This window comes from Bombus fervidus, chromosome 6 (genome assembly GCF_041682495.2).
Source record: "Bombus fervidus isolate BK054 chromosome 6, iyBomFerv1, whole genome shotgun sequence".
NCBI lineage: Eukaryota > Metazoa > Arthropoda > Insecta > Hymenoptera > Apidae > Bombus > Bombus fervidus.
Genome location: NC_091522.1, coordinates 14,464,772 through 14,484,913, shown reverse-complemented (window position 1 = coordinate 14,484,913; position 20,142 = coordinate 14,464,772). Strand labels below are relative to the sequence as shown.

The 20,142-nt window shown below is 34.4% G+C and overlaps 1 protein-coding gene across 5 annotated transcripts; it reads left to right on the top strand.

Moving 5' to 3' along the window:
* Positions 1-199: 199 nt before the first annotated feature.
* On the top strand, positions 200-20,050 carry Dhc64c (dynein heavy chain, cytoplasmic). 5 transcript variants are annotated; one of them, XM_072005311.1, is made up of 23 exons: positions 200-618; positions 1,209-1,726; positions 1,806-2,900; positions 2,981-3,116; positions 3,177-3,550; positions 3,794-3,829; positions 5,130-5,201; positions 5,274-8,624; positions 8,705-9,099; positions 9,188-9,498; positions 9,587-9,675; positions 9,877-9,906; positions 10,047-11,193; positions 11,265-11,760; positions 11,848-12,463; positions 12,544-13,338; positions 13,403-13,604; positions 14,420-14,618; positions 15,028-15,145; positions 15,233-15,604; positions 15,685-18,447; positions 18,734-18,931; positions 18,998-20,050. In XM_072005311.1, the coding sequence occupies exons 1-23, from the start codon at positions 375-377 to the stop codon at positions 19,430-19,432; spliced, it is 13,992 nt and encodes a 4,663-aa protein (XP_071861412.1). In that variant the 5' UTR covers positions 200-374; the 3' UTR covers positions 19,433-20,050. The 5 variants fall into 5 exon arrangements, with proteins under 5 accessions (XP_071861412.1, XP_071861413.1, XP_071861415.1 ...); XM_072005312.1 differs by lacking the exon at positions 14,420-14,618 and adding an exon at positions 13,762-13,957; XM_072005314.1 differs by lacking the exon at positions 3,794-3,829 and having other exon boundaries at positions 201-618.
* The last annotated feature ends 92 nt before the right edge of the window (positions 20,051-20,142 follow it).

Here is a 20,142-nt window from a genome sequence, read left to right as displayed (position 1 = left end):
GGGTATAAACTTCATAAACATTTTAGATCAATAATTATTTTTAAACCAGAAATATAATAAATAAAAGAGACATAAAAATAATGCAAAACTGTGTAATTACGATTTGGTAGAAGTTGGTAGCAACTGGTAGCAGCTGGTAGCAGCTGATAGAAATAATATGAAAACTGGCCAAAATGCTGGATAAAATAGGGAGTGAGAAAATGGCGTTATTACTAGAGAATCGTTGGAATCGTTGCAGTTCGTATAGGTAGTTCCGTGCCGTAGTCTATGCCTCCTATATTCGTCATCACTCGTGTGACAGTTCATCCTAGAGCGGGGATCGACTGATCACCCGCTCAAGATTTTTTAAATTTTGCGATATTGATTAACGAAAGATGGGTGACTCCTTGGACGGCACCGGGGAACCGTCCCCGGAGTCTCAAATTGTTATAGTTGTATCATATTCAGCATTCGCTAATTATTTAAAGAAAGTCGTAACGGTCCTTCTACCCGATGAAGATGTGGTACCACCCGCGTTCAATTCTGCTCTAGAAGATAAGAGTAATCAAGAATGTGTAAGAAAATTCTTAAGCGATTCTCAAGTGTGGGCGCTTTACATACAAAGAAGTTCCAGTAAAGGTACGTGGATTGATTTACAATAAATAATTAATTAATTTACTGCTGGGAATTCTGCACTCTGCCCTCTTATGATATCCTCCATTGCAGTATTTCGATACAACGGTACATCAATCCGCGACAGGAAACGTATCTTGAATATTAGTGCGGAGTTTGTCGTTTGATGCATTTAAATTTCTCATAAACGTGACTCATACGTTAATATAATCAATACACGTAATAGGATTGATACGTTCTTTTTCGTTAATATTCCGTATAATCCCAGATGTCATAAATATATACCGGTACATATTTTCTTACACTAATTATGTTTTTATTTTCATATTTAATATAATATTAAAATAATTTAAATTATAATGAGTTAAAAAGAAAAATACGAAGTTAAATCATCATGCGCAACCTATTGTAACTACAATTATATATCATATATCTGCTGTCATGAAGTAACATAATGCTTTGTGAAAAAAAGAAATGTGTGGTTCCTTATTATTTTAAATTACATTATTTTTTGAGAATGGAAATTGACTTTCCATTCAGTTAAATTCTCGCCTTTCTTTTTATAAATGTGCCATAATTAATTTATTACTTTTCAGAGGAAGATAACAATGAAGGAGACGAAGAAAAAGAAAGTACTGTCTTTTATATCTCAAATGAGATATATTTTACTAGTCCTAAAATGGCCTCCTTAGTTTTAACAAAACGTGCAGCTGTAATTGAAGCTGATAAATCTATCCATTCACAGCTGCGTTTAGTTACATTCTCAGATGGACCACCATATGAAACATTGCATGCAATAAGCAAAACTATGGCACCATATTTTAAAAGTTATGTAAAAGAAACAGGCCGTGCAGACAGAGATGGTGATAAAATGGCACCATCTGTTGAAAAGAAAATAGCAGAACTTGAAATGGGTTTATTGCATCTACAACAGAACATAGATATTCCTGAAATTTCATTGCAAATTCATCCACTTGTAGCACAAGTAATTAAACAATGTGCAGAAGAAAATCGTAAGCCCAAAGTTGCTGATTTTGGTGACAAAGTTGAAGATTCAACATTTCTAAATCAATTACAAAATGGTGTTAATAGATGGATTAAAGAAATTCAGAAGGTAATGCTCTTATGAATTTTATATATATATATGTATATGTATATATATATACACTTTATATATATTTGTCTTTTCATAGGTTACTAAATTAAATCGTGACCCAGAATCAGGAACTGCTCTGCAAGAAATTTCTTTCTGGTTAAATTTGGAAAGAGCATTGCATCGAATACAGGAGAAACGAGAGAGTATAGAAATCACTTTGACACTCGATATACTTAAACATGGAAAACGATTTCATGCAACAGTTAGTTTTGATATAGATACTGGCCTACAACAAGCTTTGGCTACTGTCAATGATTACAATCCATTAATGAAAGATTTTCCAATAAATGATTTATTATCAGCTACAGAACTTGAAAGAATAAGAACTAGTGTTCAACAAATATTTATGCACTTACGCAAAATTAGAAGTACTAAATATCCTGTTCAAAGAGTATTGAGGTTGATAGAAGCTATTTCTAGAGATCTAGGACAGCAGCTTCTTAAAGTGTTAGGTACAAGAAGATTAATGCACATTCCATTTGATGAGTTTGAAAAAGTTATGGAACAATGTTTTGAAGTGTTTAATACATGGGATGATGAATATGAAAAATTAACTGGTTTACTAAGAGATATTGTTAAGAAAAAACGCGATGAACATATGAAAATGGTATGGAGAGTATTACCAGCACATAAAAAATTACAAACTAGAATGGAGCAAATGCGAAATTTCCGTCGGCAACACGAACAACTCCGAACAGTAATTGTTCGTGTACTTAGACCTACCGTTCGTCAAAATAATAATAACTCTTCAATGGAGAATCCAGATAATGATAACGTAAAAGTTGAATTTGCTTTGGATGCAGCAGACGCAAACGCCATTAGTGAAGTAAATTTGGCATATGAAAACGTAAAAGAAATTGATTGTCTTGATATTACTAAGGAAGGTGTTGAATCATGGAAAGCTGCTGTCCGTAGATACGAAGAACGTATTGAGAGAGTTGAAGCAAGAATTACTGCACATCTTCGAGATCAATTAGGTACTGCGAAAAATGCAAATGAAATGTTTAGAATTTTTTCACGTTTTAATGCACTTTTCGTAAGACCGCATATTCGAGGCGCCATTAGAGAATATCAAACACAACTGATACAGAGGGTAAAGGATGATATTGAAGCATTACATGAAAAGTTTAAGGTATAAAAATATGGCACTCAAATCTTTTAATTGTAATTAATTGTAATTAATTTGTACTAATAGCTATATTGTCAATTTAGGTTCAGTATGCACAAAGCAAATGTTGTAGAATGAGTATGGTTAGAGATTTACCACCTGTTGCTGGCTCTATTATCTGGGTTAAACAAATAGATTATCAGCTTACAATGTATTTAAAACGGGTTGAAGATGTCTTAGGTAAATATTAAAATTATTTTATATAGTTGCATTGGATTTTCACTTATGTTTCTTTTATAGGAAAAGGATGGGAAACTCATATAGAAGGTCAAAAATTGAAAGCTGATGGGGATAGTTTTCGCATGAAACTGTCAACCCAGGAAATTTTTGATGATTGGGCACGTAAAGTGCAACAAAGAAATCTTGGTGTTACTGGAAGGATTTTTACAATAGAAAATGTACGATCACGAACCGGACGTGGCAATGTATTAAAGTTAAAAGTGAATTTTCTTCCTGAGATTATTACATTATCGAAGGAAGTTAGAAATTTAAGGAATCTCGGCTTTCGTGTACCTTTACCAATTGTGAATAGAGCACATCAAGCTAATCAGTTATATCCCTTTGCCATCAGCTTGATTGAGAGTATCAGAACCTATGAAAGAACACTTGAAAAGGTAATACTTCGTTTCATTTTATTGTTTATAATCATAGTGCTATAATTCATATATGATTTTAAAGAAATTTTATTGAAATATTGCAACGTAATTGTACTGCAATTCTTATTTTAATAATATGAACAATATAAAACTTTAAAAATACAAATGAAAGGATAGACAATGATAGGGAATAGAACCAGGATAAAATTATATATTAGTAATATTGATATTTTTAATTCCTTGAGTGTCCAACATTTTTAGCTTACCAATCGGAGTCCCCACTGCCCCGCACTGAAGGTAGTCATATATGATGCTTTCAGGAATTATGCATTTTGCCTATATCTGCGAATTATATTGAATGCCTGCTTAGTTCTTGTAGAAAAATGTGTACTGCAAGATGATATGATTTTATTTTAGTAACGTAACAAATGGAAGAAACTAGTGAAAAAAGTATGAGTAGGTGAATCATAGGATGTGCGGGAACCCCATAAAATTAAAGCTTTCTCACTTTCGATTACAATATTAATTTTTTTATTCTTTGTAATGTTTCTGATTTTGTTGGCTTTCGAACATCTTACAAAAACTTTAAAACCCATTGTGAAGAAACCTTTGTTTCTGTTCCACGTTCATAGCACTTAGCCAACCGTGCGCGCCATAGCGAGCTATACGTTTCTCACTGCGCTTGGACAAGCCAACTTATACGCTGTCCATCGCGCATTTTTCCAAGTATCGAGGATTAATATTCACTACTTAAAAAACAAAGAAGTCTAAAAATTATTTAAGTGGTCTCTTATATTTTGAGGTAATGATTTTATTTAACATTTTCACATATTGTTTATACAAAACATCAAATTAAAGGTATATATTAAAAGTATAAAACAATATAGGTAAAATTAGAAACATTAAAGATGATTAAAGATAAATAACACAACTTGAACGTGAAATTAAAAATTCATAATGCATTTTAATATCATTTTTACAATGTAGTATCGTTTGATTATAACTTCATTTAGTCATAACGGGTAGTGTAACTTTCTAATTAATTTTAACACCACCAAATTGATGTATTTTATTATATACTGTACTTTATAAAAACAGAAAGAGTGGCGCAATTAATTGGGAACAATTCCAGGCAAACAATAACTGGTAACAAAGAAAAAAAGAAAATAAAACGCGTTGCAAAAGTCAAAAGGGAGATCTCCCCGTTCGATCACGCAGCGATGTACTTTACAGAGGGGAAACCTCCCTATTCGGTTGGCTAAGTGTTACTAAGTGTTACTAAGTGGTACTTGAAATTTGCATTATGTAATCATAATTAATTTACAGGCTTTAAGTGGCCGCACATTCAAAAAGTTTAATTGCCTGTAATTGATATAGTAATATCTTATATTTCTCAGTTTTTGTAACATGTTAATCGGAAATGAAAATTGCCATATAATTTTTTAGCATAAGCTATGAACATGTAAAACTTTTGTTTGCCTTCTTGTCTGTACATTATTGAATGGTAAATGGTAATTTATGTCGTAAAATTGTATTGATATAATTCGTAATATAAGTTTTTAAAATTGTATTTCATAATTCATTTTTTTTTTCCTAGATCGAAGATAAAGCCAGTATAATTCCCTTGGTTGCTGGAATGCGTAACGATGTATTATCCCTTATTTCCGAAGTAAGTTTTAGTTATGTTATTACATTATAAAATTTTACTATTAAGTATAATCATGTTTATTTTTGAATTTAGGGAATTGCTCTAATTTGGGAAAGTTATAAATTAGACCAATATGTGCAACGCCTTTCCGATGCCGTTGTTTCATTCCAAGAAAAGGTGGAAGATCTTGTGGTAGTTGAAGAGCAATTGGATGTTGATGTCCGATCTCTTGAAACATGTCCATATTCAGCAAATACATTTGCTGATATACTTTCCAAAATTCAAAAAGCTGTAGATGAATTATCTTTAAAAAATTATTCAAATCTAACTATTTGGGTATCTAGACTTGATGAGGAAGTAGAGAAGAATTTAGCAGCTAGATTAGAGGCGGGAATAAAAGCATGGACTGATGCACTTACTGGTCAAAAGAAAGAAGTAGATTTAAGTATGGATACTGATGCACCTTCTCAGCCCACTCATAAACCTGGTGGCGATCCAAAAATTCAAAATCAGATACACGAAGTTCGAATAACAAATCAAACAATGTACTTGTATCCAAGCATTGAAGATGCAAGATTCCAAATAATGCAACAATTATTTGCATGGCAAGCTATTGTTACTTCTCAAATTCGACTTCAAAGTTCGAGGTATCAAGTGGGTTTAGATAAACCTGAATCAGGTACTTACAGAAATTTACTTACGAAGTTACCCAATGGAAAACAACCTTTGGAAGCAGCTTATGAAGCGGTTGAATCTAAAATGAAAGATATTGCCGATTATGTAGATCAATGGTTACGTTATCAAGCACTTTGGGACTTACAACCAGACAATTTATATGGAAAGTTAGGAGAAAATATAAATTTATGGATGAAATGTTTGAATGATATTAAAAAGACCAGAGCTACGTTTGATACATCAGATACCAGACGAGAATTTGGACCTGTTATTATTGATTTTGCAAAAGTACAAAGTAAAGTATCTTTGAAATATGATTCATGGCACAAAGAAACATTAGGAAAATTCGGCACTCTTCTCGGCAATGAAATGGCAAGCTTCCACGCACAAGTATCAAAATCGAGAAGCGATTTAGAACAACAATCCATTGAAGCTGCTAGTACTTCCGATGCTGTGGGATTCATAACTTATGTTCAATCATTGAAACGTAAGATGAAAGTCTGGGAGAAACAAGTCGATATATATCGCGAGGGTCAAAGAATATTGGAACGTCAGAGGTTCCAATTTCCTTCTTCATGGTTGCACGTAGACAACATAGAAGGCGAATGGGGTGCATTCAATGAAATAATCAAGAGAAAAGACACAAGTATACAGACACAGGTTGCGTCGTTACAGATGAAAATAGTAGCGGAAGATAAAGCGGTTGAAATAAGGACTACTGATTTCCTCAGTGATTGGGAAAGAGGAAAACCAGTCGAGGGCCATTTACGACCAGATGAAGCTTTGCAACAGTTACAATTGTTTGAAAGCAAATTTGCTAGATTAAAAGAAGAACGAGATAACGTAGCAAAGGCTAAAGAAGCGTTAGAATTGCAAGAACCGGGAGCAGTATCAACTAGCGAAGATAGAATGCAAGTAGTATTTGAAGAGCTTCAAGATTTAAGAGGCGTTTGGTCTGAATTGTCGAAAATATGGGCACAAATCGATGATACGCGAGAGAAGCCATGGTTATCTGTTCAACCAAGAAAATTACGTCAACAGTTAGATGGAATGATGGCGCAACTGAAAGAGCTACCAGCTAGATTAAGACAGTATTCTTCATATGAATATGTTAAAAAAATGTTGCAAAGTTATACCAAAGTTAACATGTTAATTTTCGAATTAAAATCTGATGCCTTGAAAGAAAGACATTGGAAACAATTAACAAAGCAACTTCGAGTAAACTGGGTACTAAGTGAACTTACTCTTGGTCAAGTTTGGGATGTAAACTTACAAAAAAATGAAGGAATAGTAAAAGATATCATTCTTGTCGCTCAAGGTGAAATGGCGCTAGAAGAATTCTTGAAACAAGTTCGAGAATCCTGGCAAACTTATGAATTGGATTTAATCAATTATCAAAATAAATGTAGATTAATTCGTGGTTGGGATGATCTTTTTAATAAAGTTAAAGAACACATAAATTCCGTGGCTGCTATGAAACTCTCACCTTATTACAAAGTATTTGAAGAAGAAGCATTAACATGGGAAGAAAAATTGAATAGAATCAATGCATTATTTGATGTATGGATAGATGTTCAGCGACGTTGGGTTTATCTGGAAGGAATTTTCTCAGGAAGTGCTGACATTAAAACATTATTACCTGTTGAGACATCACGCTTCCAAAGCATTAGTTCTGAGTTCCTTGGTTTAATGAAAAAGGTATCTAAATCTCCCATGGTTATGGATGTTCTAAATATTCCTGGTGTACAAAGAGCACTTGAACGTTTAGCTGATCTACTTGGAAAAATACAGAAAGCTTTAGGAGAATATCTTGAAAGAGAACGAACGTCATTCCCGCGATTTTATTTCGTGGGTGATGAAGATTTATTGGAAATTATTGGTAATAGCAAAAACATTGCTAGATTACAAAAACATTTTAAAAAGATGTTTGCTGGTGTAGCAGCTATTCTCTTGAATGAAGATAACACTATTATTACTGGTATCGCTTCTCGCGAAGGAGAAGAAGTACTTTTCCAAAATCCTGTATCTACTATTGATCATCCAAAAATCAATGAATGGTTGACGCTTGTAGAAAAAGAAATGAGAGTTACATTAGCATCGAGTCTTGCAAGAGCAGTACAAGATATTAAACAGTTCAAAGATGGAAATATTAATCCTCAAGCGTTTATGACATGGTGTGATAATTATCAGGCTCAAATTATAGTTTTAGCAGCTCAGATTTTATGGTCAGAAGATGTTGAAGCTGCATTGCATGAGTCGCAAAGCGATCCAAGTAAGAATTCCTTAGAAAGAGTGTTACTACAAGTTGAAGGTACATTAAATGTCTTAGCAGACTCTGTTCTCCAAGAACAACCTGCGTTAAGACGGAAAAAGTTAGAGCATTTAATTAACGAATTTGTACATAAACGTACAGTAACAAGGAGATTAATTGCAAATAAAGTTTCCAATCCCAAAGCATTTGAATGGTTATGTGAAATGAGATTCTACTTTGATCCGAGGCAAACTGAAGTTTTACAGCAACTTACGATACATATGGCAAATGCGAAATTTTATTATGGTTTCGAATATTTAGGAGTACAAGATAGATTGGTACAGACACCTTTGACAGACAGATGTTATTTAACAATGACACAGGCTTTAGAAGCTCGTCTTGGAGGTTCTCCATTTGGACCAGCAGGGACAGGAAAAACTGAGTCGGTTAAAGCTCTCGGTCACCAGCTCGGAAGATTTGTACTGGTGTTTAATTGCGATGAAACATTCGACTTTCAGGTAAATAAAGAATATTATCAAAGCAATGGCTCTACAGCTTTTAAGAAGTTAATTTACTGATGTTTTATTGCATTTCTTAGGCTATGGGTCGTATCTTCGTCGGTCTTTGTCAAGTTGGAGCATGGGGTTGTTTCGACGAATTTAATCGTCTCGAAGAGCGTATGCTTTCAGCTGTCTCTCAGCAAGTGCAAACCATTCAGGAAGCATTAAAAAGTCAGATGGAAGGGAAGAAAGAAGGAACACTCTGTGTAGAATTAGTTGGGAAACAAGTTAAAGTATCCACAGATATGGCAATCTTTATTACAATGAATCCAGGCTATGCTGGACGATCAAATCTTCCTGATAATTTAAAGAAGCTCTTTAGATCACTAGCTATGACGACTCCAGATAGGCAGTTAATTGCTGAAGTTATGCTTTTCAGTCAAGGATTTAGATCTGCTGAAAAGCTAGCATGCAAGATCGTACCATTCTTTAAGTATGTTCTAAGATTTTTATTCTTGTACATCATTCAAGTATATATACCTTTTTTCTTTTTCTTACTAAACATATGGTATTGTTACTAGATTATGCGATGAACAACTTTCCAATCAGTCTCATTATGATTTTGGTCTTCGGGCACTTAAATCTGTACTTATTTCCGCTGGAAATGTTAAACGCGATCGAATTCAAAAAATTAAAGAAGGCATGCAGAATCGTGGCGAAACTAATATTGATGAGGCTTCGATCGCTGAAAATTTGCCAGAGCAAGAAATTCTTATTCAATCTGTTTGTGAAACAATGGTACCAAAATTAGTCGCTGAAGATATTCCATTACTATTTAGTTTACTTAACGATGTATTTCCGAATGTAAATTACACACGTGCTGAAATGAAAGGTAATTACTACATTTAAAGTCACATTTTGATATCTTATACATATGCTGATTTTCCATTACGTACTACAAATAAAATATATATTCATAGGATTGAAAGATCAGATTAGAAAAGTATGCATGGAAGAGTATCTAGTATGTGGTGAAGGTGACGAGCAAGGAGGAGCTTGGCAGGAAAAGGTAATATACATATCATAATATAGAGAGCAACAAATAATCATCTTCTCATTATATTCAGTCTTATCATTGGCATAAAGAAAGAATAAAAAGAAATAGCATACATAAAATATTAAAACTTCTGTTTCTTCTGAGAACATGTTATGTAAGATAGATAATATCTTCCTAATTTTTGAATTTTTTTTTATCATATGCATTCCCTAGGAAATGGTCGGTGAGACCTGGGTAGAAAAGGTGAGACGAAAATTAAATCATGGATAGCATTGCATGGTCAACATTTTTCAACTTCATAGATAACATCCTTCATAAATTCGCATGATTATAATCTTTTTCTTATTTTGATAGTTACTACTTTTATAAACCTTTTTATTTAGGTACTGCAACTTTATCAAATTTGTAACTTAAATCATGGTTTAATGATGGTTGGTCCAAGTGGTTCTGGGAAAACGACGGCGTGGAAAGTACTGTTAAAAGCCTTAGAAAGATTCGAAGGAATAGAAGGTGTGGCACATGTAATCGACCCTAAAGCTATTAGCAAGGAAACATTATATGGTGTACTAGATCCAAATACACGTGAATGGACAGATGGCCTCTTCACACATATTCTTAGAAAAATTATAGACAACGTAAGAGGGGAGATCAATAAACGACAGTGGATCATATTTGATGGTGATGTCGATCCAGAATGGGTTGAAAACCTGAATTCTGTACTCGACGATAATAAACTACTCACGCTACCAAACGGCGAACGTTTAAGTTTACCTCCGAATGTAAGAGTTATGTTTGAAGTGCAAGATCTAAAATATGCCACGTTGGCTACTGTTTCTCGTTGCGGCATGGTTTGGTTCTCTGAAGACGTACTTTCTACAGAGATGATATTTGAAAATTACATGCTGCGTTTAAGAAACATTCCTCTCGAAGATGGAGAAGAAGATAATCTTAGCAAAAAGGCAACAGAAAAAGACGATACTATGTCTCCTGCATTATCAGTACAAAGAGAAGTTGCTAGCATTTTACAAAGTTATTTTGCTCCAGATGGATTAGTAGTGAGATGTTTAGAGTATGCTATGAAACAAGAACATATAATGGATTTTACACGTCTGCGAGCATTAAGCTCTTTATTCTCTATGCTAAATCAAGCTGTGCGCAATGTTTTACAATATAATCATTCACATACAGATTTTCCGTTGCCAAGCGAACAACTAGAACGTTATATGCCGAAGTGCTTGGTGTATGCTTTGCTATGGAGCTTCGCAGGTGACGCGAAACTGAAAGTTAGATCTGATTTGGGAGATTTCGTTAGATCTATTACCACTGTACCTTTACCAACTCAAAGTAACATTCCTATTATTGATTTTGAAGTAAGCATTCATGGTGAATGGTTACCTTGGAGTAATAAAGTTCCGCAGATTGAAGTAGAAACACATAAAGTTGCTAGCCCAGATATTGTTGTACCTACTTTAGATACGGTAAGGCACGAGAGTCTACTTTACACATGGTTGGCAGAACATAAACCAATAGGTAATATTATACTTATAAAAATTATTATAAAATTAGAAGCATATAATGATATAATGATATAATTTTTATAGTGCTTTGTGGACCACCTGGCTCTGGTAAAACCATGACGCTCTTCTCTGCTTTACGAGCTTTGCCTGATATGGAAGTTGTTGGATTAAACTTTTCTTCTGCTACTACGCCTGAATTATTGTTAAAAACTTTTGATCATTATTGCGAATATCGTAAAACACCTAATGGTGTTGTACTTTCACCAGTACAATTGGGCAAATGGCTGGTTCTATTTTGCGATGAAATTAATTTACCCGATATGGATAATTATGGAACACAACGCGTAATCTCATTCCTCAGACAGTTGGTAGAACATAGAGGTTTCTATCGAACTAGCGATCAAGCATGGGTTACTTTGGAACGGATTCAATTTGTCGGAGCGTGTAATCCTCCAACAGATCCAGGTAGAAAGCCGCTTAGTCATAGATTTTTACGACATGTTCCAGTTATATACGTCGATTACCCGGGAGAGACATCTTTGAAACAAATTTATGGTACATTTACACGGGCTATGCTTAGGTAATAATAACGATAACGAATGATCGTCTTAAAATTACTGGAATGAAATAATGAATAACTCTTTCACTCTACAATTTATTATTACAGGTTAACACCCTCTTTACGAGGTTACGCAGAACCTTTAACGAATGCAATGGTAGAGTTTTATCTAGCTTCACAAGAAAGATTTACACAAGACATGCAACCACATTACGTTTACTCTCCGCGTGAAATGACACGTTGGGTACGTGGAATCTGTGAAGCTATTAGGCCCCTCGATAATTTATCGGTCGAAGGTCTAGTACGCTTATGGGCACACGAGGCTCTTCGTTTATTCCAAGATAGATTAGTAGAAGATTCTGAAAGAGCTTGGACCAACAAAAACATAGATACTGTCGCCATGAAACATTTTATGGGTGTCGATAAGGAGAAAGCATTAGCCAGGCCTATATTATACAGTAATTGGTTATCTAAAGATTATGTGCCAGTTAATAGACAAGAATTACGAGATTATGTTAGAGCAAGATTGAAAGTATTTTATGAAGAGGAATTAGATGTTCCTTTGGTACTTTTCGATGAAGTTCTTGAACATGTTTTACGAATCGACAGAATTTTCCGTCAGCCTCAGGGACACTTATTACTTATTGGTGTCTCTGGTGCTGGTAAGACAACTCTGTCTAGGTTCGTTGCTTGGATGAATGGTTTATCCATTTTCCAAATAAAGGTATTTATCTATAAGCTGTTAGAATTATTCATTTTAAAAGATTTACAATTTATTTAACGTGTTGATATTTTATATGAAAGGTTCATAATAAATATACCGGAGAAGATTTTGACGAAGATTTGCGTCAAGTGTTAAGACGATCTGGCTGTAAAGATGAGAAAATAGCATTTATTCTTGATGAATCGAACGTTTTAGATTCTGGCTTTCTTGAACGTATGAATACGTTGCTTGCAAACGGAGAAGTACCTGGTTTATTTGAAGGTGATGAGTATACAACACTTATGACTCAATGTAAAGAGGGAGCACAACGCGAAGGTCTCATGTTAGATTCTAACGAAGAATTGTATAAATGGTTTACTGGTCAAGTTATGAAGAATTTGCATGTAGTATTTACGATGAACCCCAGTACCGATGGTCTTAAAGATAGAGCTGCGACATCACCTGCATTGTTCAATAGATGTGTGTTAAATTGGTTTGGTGATTGGTCAGATAACGCACTTTTCCAAGTTGGCAAAGAGTTTACCAGTCGTGTAGATTTGGAAAGACCTATGTGGAAGTATCCAGATTTCTTCCCTTCAGTCTGTTCTTTAATACCATCACAGCCTTCTCATAGAGATGCTGTAATAAATGCTTGCGTTTATGTGCACCAAACATTACATAAAGCTAATGCTAGGCTCGCGAAACGAAGTGGTAGGACAATGGCTATTACACCTCGTCATTATTTAGACTTTATACATCATTTCGTAAAGTTGTATCAAGAGAAGAGAAGTGATTTAGAGGAACAACAATTACATTTAAACGTTGGTTTAAGCAAAATAGCAGAAACAGTAGAACAAGTAGAAGAAATGCAAAAAAGTTTAGCTATAAAATCTCAGGTAAGATAATGAAATGAAAAAAAATATCTTGTACAGCTTTTTCTCACGTATATCTTGTATATAGGAATTACATGCAAAAAATGAAGCTGCAAATGCAAAATTACGGCAAATGGTTAAGGATCAGCAAGAAGCAGAGAAGAAGAAGGTGCAAAGTCAAGAAATTCAACAACAATTAGCAATACAAACTGTTGCTATTGACCAAAAACGAGAGGATGTAATGGCCGACTTAGCACAAGTTGAACCAGCTGTTATTGATGCACAAAACGGTATGTATTATTTATACTCTAGTTTTAATCGGCGCAATGAGTACAAACGGTTGTTATACTTCTGATACATAACTGTAATCGATGTTCATCCGTATTTTATTTTGAATATCTGAAACATGTGACGCGCATTGTGTTCAAACGTTTGCAATGAGTGTAGCTGTCAAGGGGATTAAGCGGCAGTATCTTGTCGAAATTCGATCAATGGCAAATCCTCCAAACATCGTAAAGGTAGCTTTAGAATCTATATGCTTGTTACTCGAGGAAAATGCTACCGATTGGAAACAGATTCGTGCTATTATTATGAAGGATAGTTTTATACCGACCATCGTCAACTTCAACACAGAAAACATCACGTAAGAAATGATTCTGGATCTGTTGAATGTTCAATCTCGCGTGGGCATTTACCGAGGCAAATACATATAATTCTATAACCGCTTGACATATGTATATGTATATGTTATGACTTTTGGCTGTATACAATATACTCACCTACGTATAGCATACGTTCTTATAAGTAGAAAGAAACTTCTAAATCAATTACTTCTAGACAGATTATTTTACTTTAATTTTCAATATATGAATTTTTAAATATTTTCTAGCAACAATTATAAGGACGTGACATGATACGTAAATACTGTGTTACTGTAAATAAAATGTATCGTGTTTTTTATCTCTAACTGTCTATAGGTGATTTAAAACGATGTGCAGCCTGCTGCGGAGCTTTCTTCACGTAACATCGTCATAACTGTTCTAATTGCACATGCCTGCACTGTATTTTCCTTGTACTATATAAAATCGTTTCGTTTTTCGTATAGCGGTGAAATCGATAAAGAAACAACATTTAGTCGAAGTTCGGTCCATGGCGAATCCGCCGGCGATCGTGAAGGTTGCACTGGAGTCTATCTGCTTATTGCTCGGTGAAAATGCCAGTGATTGGAAATCTATCCGCGCTGTCATCATGAGGGACAATTTTATCAATACTATTGTCTCTAATTTCAGTACTGAGGATATTACGTAAGCATGCTTTCATTGTTTGTTTACCTTTACAAATGGTATAATTCTTTGATGTAGGGATCAGCGAACACGGTTCGTTGATACAAATATTTCCTTAAAAATTCATCAAATAGAAGTTCATAATAAGAAGAAGTTGATGAATAATATAAGAATGTCTGAAATGTGTAATACTAATATTTGTTGTATGTATCTACAACTAATCTTTGTGCTTGCTGATCTCAAATCTAAACAAATGTTGGACAAATCACAAAGCACAATTGATACTTAGAGCATGTGAACGATAATTGACAATTTTGTTACTAACCAAAATTATATGTATAATATAGTATACTAAACTTGAAATTGTTAAAAATCGTTATCAAATTATTGAATTAAGAAATTTAAAGAATTTTTTTATACATTTATTTAGGGATGAAGTAAGAGAGAAAATGAAGAGTCGCTATTTAAGTAATCCTGACTATAATTTTGAAAAAGTTAACCGAGCCAGTATGGCTTGTGGTCCTCTCGTTAAATGGGCTACTGCACAGGTGAATATTTAAAAGCAGATATTTAACATAGATTTCGTTTTTCAAAAAAGAAATCATTATTAAAAATATATGATTTAAAAATTTTAGATCGAATATGCAGACATGTTGAAACGAGTAGAACCTTTAAGAGATGAACTTCATTCGTTAGAACGACAGGCTGAAACAAATAAGCAGAAGGGTGAAGAAGTAAAAAATTTGATTGCTCAGTTGGAACAAAGCATAGCGTCGTATAAGGAAGAATATGCTCAGCTTATTTCTCAGGCGCAAGCTATTAAAGCCGACTTAGAAAGCGTACAAGCTAAAGTAGATCGTTCTATCGCTTTATTAAAATCGTTAGTGATTGAAAGAGAACGTTGGGAAGCAACTAGCGAAACATTTAAGAGTCAAATGTCTACAATTATCGGAGATGTACTCTTGTCATCTGCTTTCTTAGCATATGCTGGATATTTCGATCAACATGTAAGTATTTAATAATAGTTATCGTGTATGTTTTTTTTATATAGAATACTAACATATATCAAACCCTTGATATTTTTTAGTACCGACAAAATTTGTTCAGTACTTGGTGTCAACATTTACAACATGCAAACCTACAATTCCGACCGGATATAGCGAGGACAGAATACCTCTCAAATCCTGATGAACGTTTAAGGTGGCAAGCTAATGCTCTACCAACGGATGATCTGTGTACTGAAAATGCTATTATGTTAAAGCGATTCAATAGATATCCACTAATTATCGATCCATCTGGACAAGCAACAGAATTTATAATGAACGAATTTAAAGATCGAAAGATTACGAAAACAAGTTTCTTGGATGACTCGTTCAGAAAGAATTTAGAGAGTGCATTACGCTTTGGTAATCCTTTGTTAGTACAGGATGTCGAAAATTATGATCCTATACTAAATCCTGTTCTAAATAGAGAATTAAGAAGAACAGGTGGGCGTGTACTGATCACCCTTGGGGATCAAGATATCGATCTTTCACCATCTTTCGTAATCTTTTTATCAACGAGAGACCCAACTGTAGAATTTCCACCTGACATTTGTTCTCGTGTTACCTTTGTAAACTTCACCGTTACTAGAAGTTCGTTGCAAAGCCAGTGCTTAAATCAAGTTTTGAAAGCCGAACGTCCGGACATTGATGAGAAGAGATCTGATTTATTAAAATTACAAGGTGAATTCCATTTGCGGCTGAGGCAGCTTGAGAAATCTTTATTGCAAGCATTGAACGATGCTAAAGGAAAGATCCTTGATGATGATTCTGTGATAACTACCCTTGAAACTTTGAAACAGGAAGCGGCTGATATTAGTAAAAAAGTCGAAGAGACAGATAAAGTAATAGCAGAAATTGAAACAGTTTCTCAACAGTACATGCCTTTGTCTCAAGCTTGTTCAAATATGTATTTCACGATGGACAGTTTGAATCAAGTGCACTTCTTATACCAGTATTCTTTGAAAATGTTCTTAGATGTCTTCACATCTGTTTTATCTCAAAATCCAAGATTGTGTAATATATCAGATTATACACAAAGGCTATCGGTTATTACAAGCGATTTATTTTCTGCTTGTTACGAACGCGTTGCTCGTGGAATGTTGCATACGGACAGATTAACATTTGCATTGTTATTATGTAGAATTCATCTGAAAGGTATTGCCACAGAATCCACTTACGACAGTGAATTTACATTTTTCTTACGTGGAAAAGAAGGTGTATTAAATATACGAGATCCTATAATGCCTAACTTAAGTTCAGAACAACAAGAAGCTATGATGCGCTTGAGTCTTAGACTGCCAGCTTTTAAAAAATTGCGCGAGAAAATTCAAGAAAATGGAGAATTCAATACGTGGTTACAATCACCAACGCCTGAGACGTGTGTGCCGAAGCTTTGGGATGAAGAAAAGCCATTGACGCCAACTGGAACAGCTATGCATCAGTTATTGATAATTCAAGCATTCCGACCAGATCGTGTAATAGCTGCTGCATCTTTAGTAGTAACTTCCGCTCTGGGAGAATCATTCATGGCAGCTGCAGAAGTAGAACTTGATTTTGCTTCTGTAGTTGAGAATGAATTGAAAGCTAATGTACCTGCGTTGCTTTGTTCAGTACCAGGTTTCGATGCCTCTGGCCGAGTGGATGATTTGGCAGCTGAATCAGGCAAACAAATAGCTAGTATCGCAATTGGATCTGCAGAAGGATTTAATCAAGCAGATAGAGCGATAAACATGGCTGTTAAAGCTGGTAGATGGGTATTATTGAAAAATGTCCATTTAGCACCACAGTGGTTAGTACAACTTGAAAAGAAATTGCACAGTTTACAACCACATGCTAGTTTTAGATTATTCTTAACCATGGAGATCAATCCAAAAGTACCAGTTAATTTACTTAGAGCTGGTAGAATATTTGTCTTCGAACCACCTCCTGGAATTAGAGCAAATCTATTACGAACTTTCAGTACAGTACCAGCATCGAGAATGATGAAAGTACCTAACGAAAGAGCCCGTCTTTATTTCTTACTGGCATGGTTCCATGCTATCGTTCAAGAACGTCTTCGTTATGCCCCGTTAGGATGGGCTAAACATTACGAATTCAATGAGAGCGATCTACGAGTAGCTTGTGACACTCTGGATACATGGATAGAGGCTACTGCTATGGGCAGAACTAACTTACCACCGGAGAAAGTACCTTGGGACGCTCTAGTGACACTGCTATCTCAATGCATATACGGTGGTAAAATTGATAACGATTTTGATCAACGTCTTCTTGCATCGTTCCTTCGGAAACTTTTCACTCCGCGATCCTTTGAAGCCGATTTTGCGCTCGTTGCTAACATTGACGGTTTGCAAGGAGGTCAACGACATATTACTATGCCAGATGGTACCAGACGTGATCATTTCCTTAAATGGATTGAATCATTATCTGATAGGCAAACACCCTCGTGGCTTGGGTTACCGAATAATGCGGAAAAAGTACTGCTCACGACCAGAGGCACAGACTTGGTATCTAAATTATTAAAAATGCAACAATTAGAAGACGAAGATGAATTAGCGTATTCTAACGAAGAATCGTTAGATACACCTAGAGAAGCGGAAGCTGATGGCCGACCATCATGGATGAGAACGTTACACAATTCAGCATCAACATGGTTACAATTACTTCCGAAAAATTTACCGACACTGAAAAGAACTGTAGAAAATATAAAGGATCCTCTCTACAGGTATTTTGAGAGAGAGGTTAATAGCGGTGCTAAATTGCTGCAAGATGTGATCCATGATCTAGAAGACGTTGTTTTAATCTGTCAGGTATTTTTTCAATTTACATTGATATTGTTGTTAGGAAAGAGTGATCTCTTGACATCCAATACTTTATTTTTAATAAGTACTACATTCAATATACGTATATTATCATTGAGGATCATACAACAACATTTGATATCATTTGATGTGAGAAGCACATCAAACATGATAGCTTTCATTTGAAAATGAAATATTAAATTTCCATGAAATATATTCTTCTAAAGTAAACAGTTAAAAAATTGAGAACTTTTAATATGATCTACTAAATATAAATGTTGTGTTTTCTTTATAGGGTAAAAAGAAGCAAACCAATTATCACAGAACTATGTTGTCAGAATTAGTGAAAGGCATTCTACCAGGTGGTTGGAGACGATACACAGTACCAAGAGGATGTACAGTAATACAATGGATAACAGACTTTAGTCATAGAGTATCACAATTGCAAGAAGTTTCACGATTAGTATCTCAAGGCGGAGCTAAAGAAATTAAGGTTTGTTTAATTAAGCTTATTTGTGTAGTTAATTATTTACATTTCCTATAACCATATTTCTTTTAGAGTTTCCCTGTTTGGCTTGGTGGATTATTGAATCCCGAAGCATATATTACGGCGACGAGACAGTGCATAGCGCAAGCAAACAGTTGGTCACTGGAAGAACTGCAACTCGACGTAACTATAGGAGACAGTGATAATATTGCAACGGACGATTGTTCGTTTGCTGTAACCGGTCTTAAATTGCAAGGAGCGCAATGTAAAGATAATCAGTTGTATTTGACTTCAACTATAATGACCGATTTACCAGTTACCATGTTGAGGTGGATACGATCTACCACCGATGATGTACGAAAGGGCAAATTGTCTTTACCGGTTTATCTTAACAGCACACGTACTGAATTATTATTTACCGTTGATTTAAACATTGCTCCTAGTCAAGATCCTCACAGTTTTTACGAGAGGGGAGTCGCTGTTCTTACATCTACTGCTTTGAATTAATACTTATAAAATTAGCAAACTACGGTATTTAACAAATAATATAACGATAAAGTCATAAAGGAATGGGCAAACGAACTTTTCAGAAATGAAGTAGTAAAGAACCTCCACATATATTGTACCGTTTGCTCGAGATGTTTAATTAATCTGTTCATCTTTAATTATTTATAAAATATTAAATATTACGAGATCCAATTAGCTAGTATAGTATTCTGTCAATGTCACAGTCATCAATAAAAAAAAGTTTGCCCGTTTCTTCTAATATACTAATTGAATACGTAGTAAAGATCATTATTTATCGCTTCAAAACAATTTTTAGCACAATATTTTGTAAACGTGCATTAAAAGGAATCATTTTCTTGATAATTAACATAATTGAGAAAGATGTAAGACATCTGTTTTAGAATTGATGTAATACCGAGATTGTAATATATATAGTTTATTTAGTTTTGTATACGTTTAAAACTCAAAGACCGCTTTCTGTAACAAAGTTACATTGTGTTTGCTTAAGTGTAAGTACGAATGTATTGTAGAATCTATATTATTTGAATGGTATCTAATAAAAAACTTAATGTACGATTTACAAGTGTTATTAAAAAAGTAAAATGAGTACCGTTAAAATGCTTTGTACTTTGTTGCTTTGATCAATTATATTAATATCTATTTCTGTAATTATACAATATTTAAAGTATGAACGTTGTTTAAATCTTACC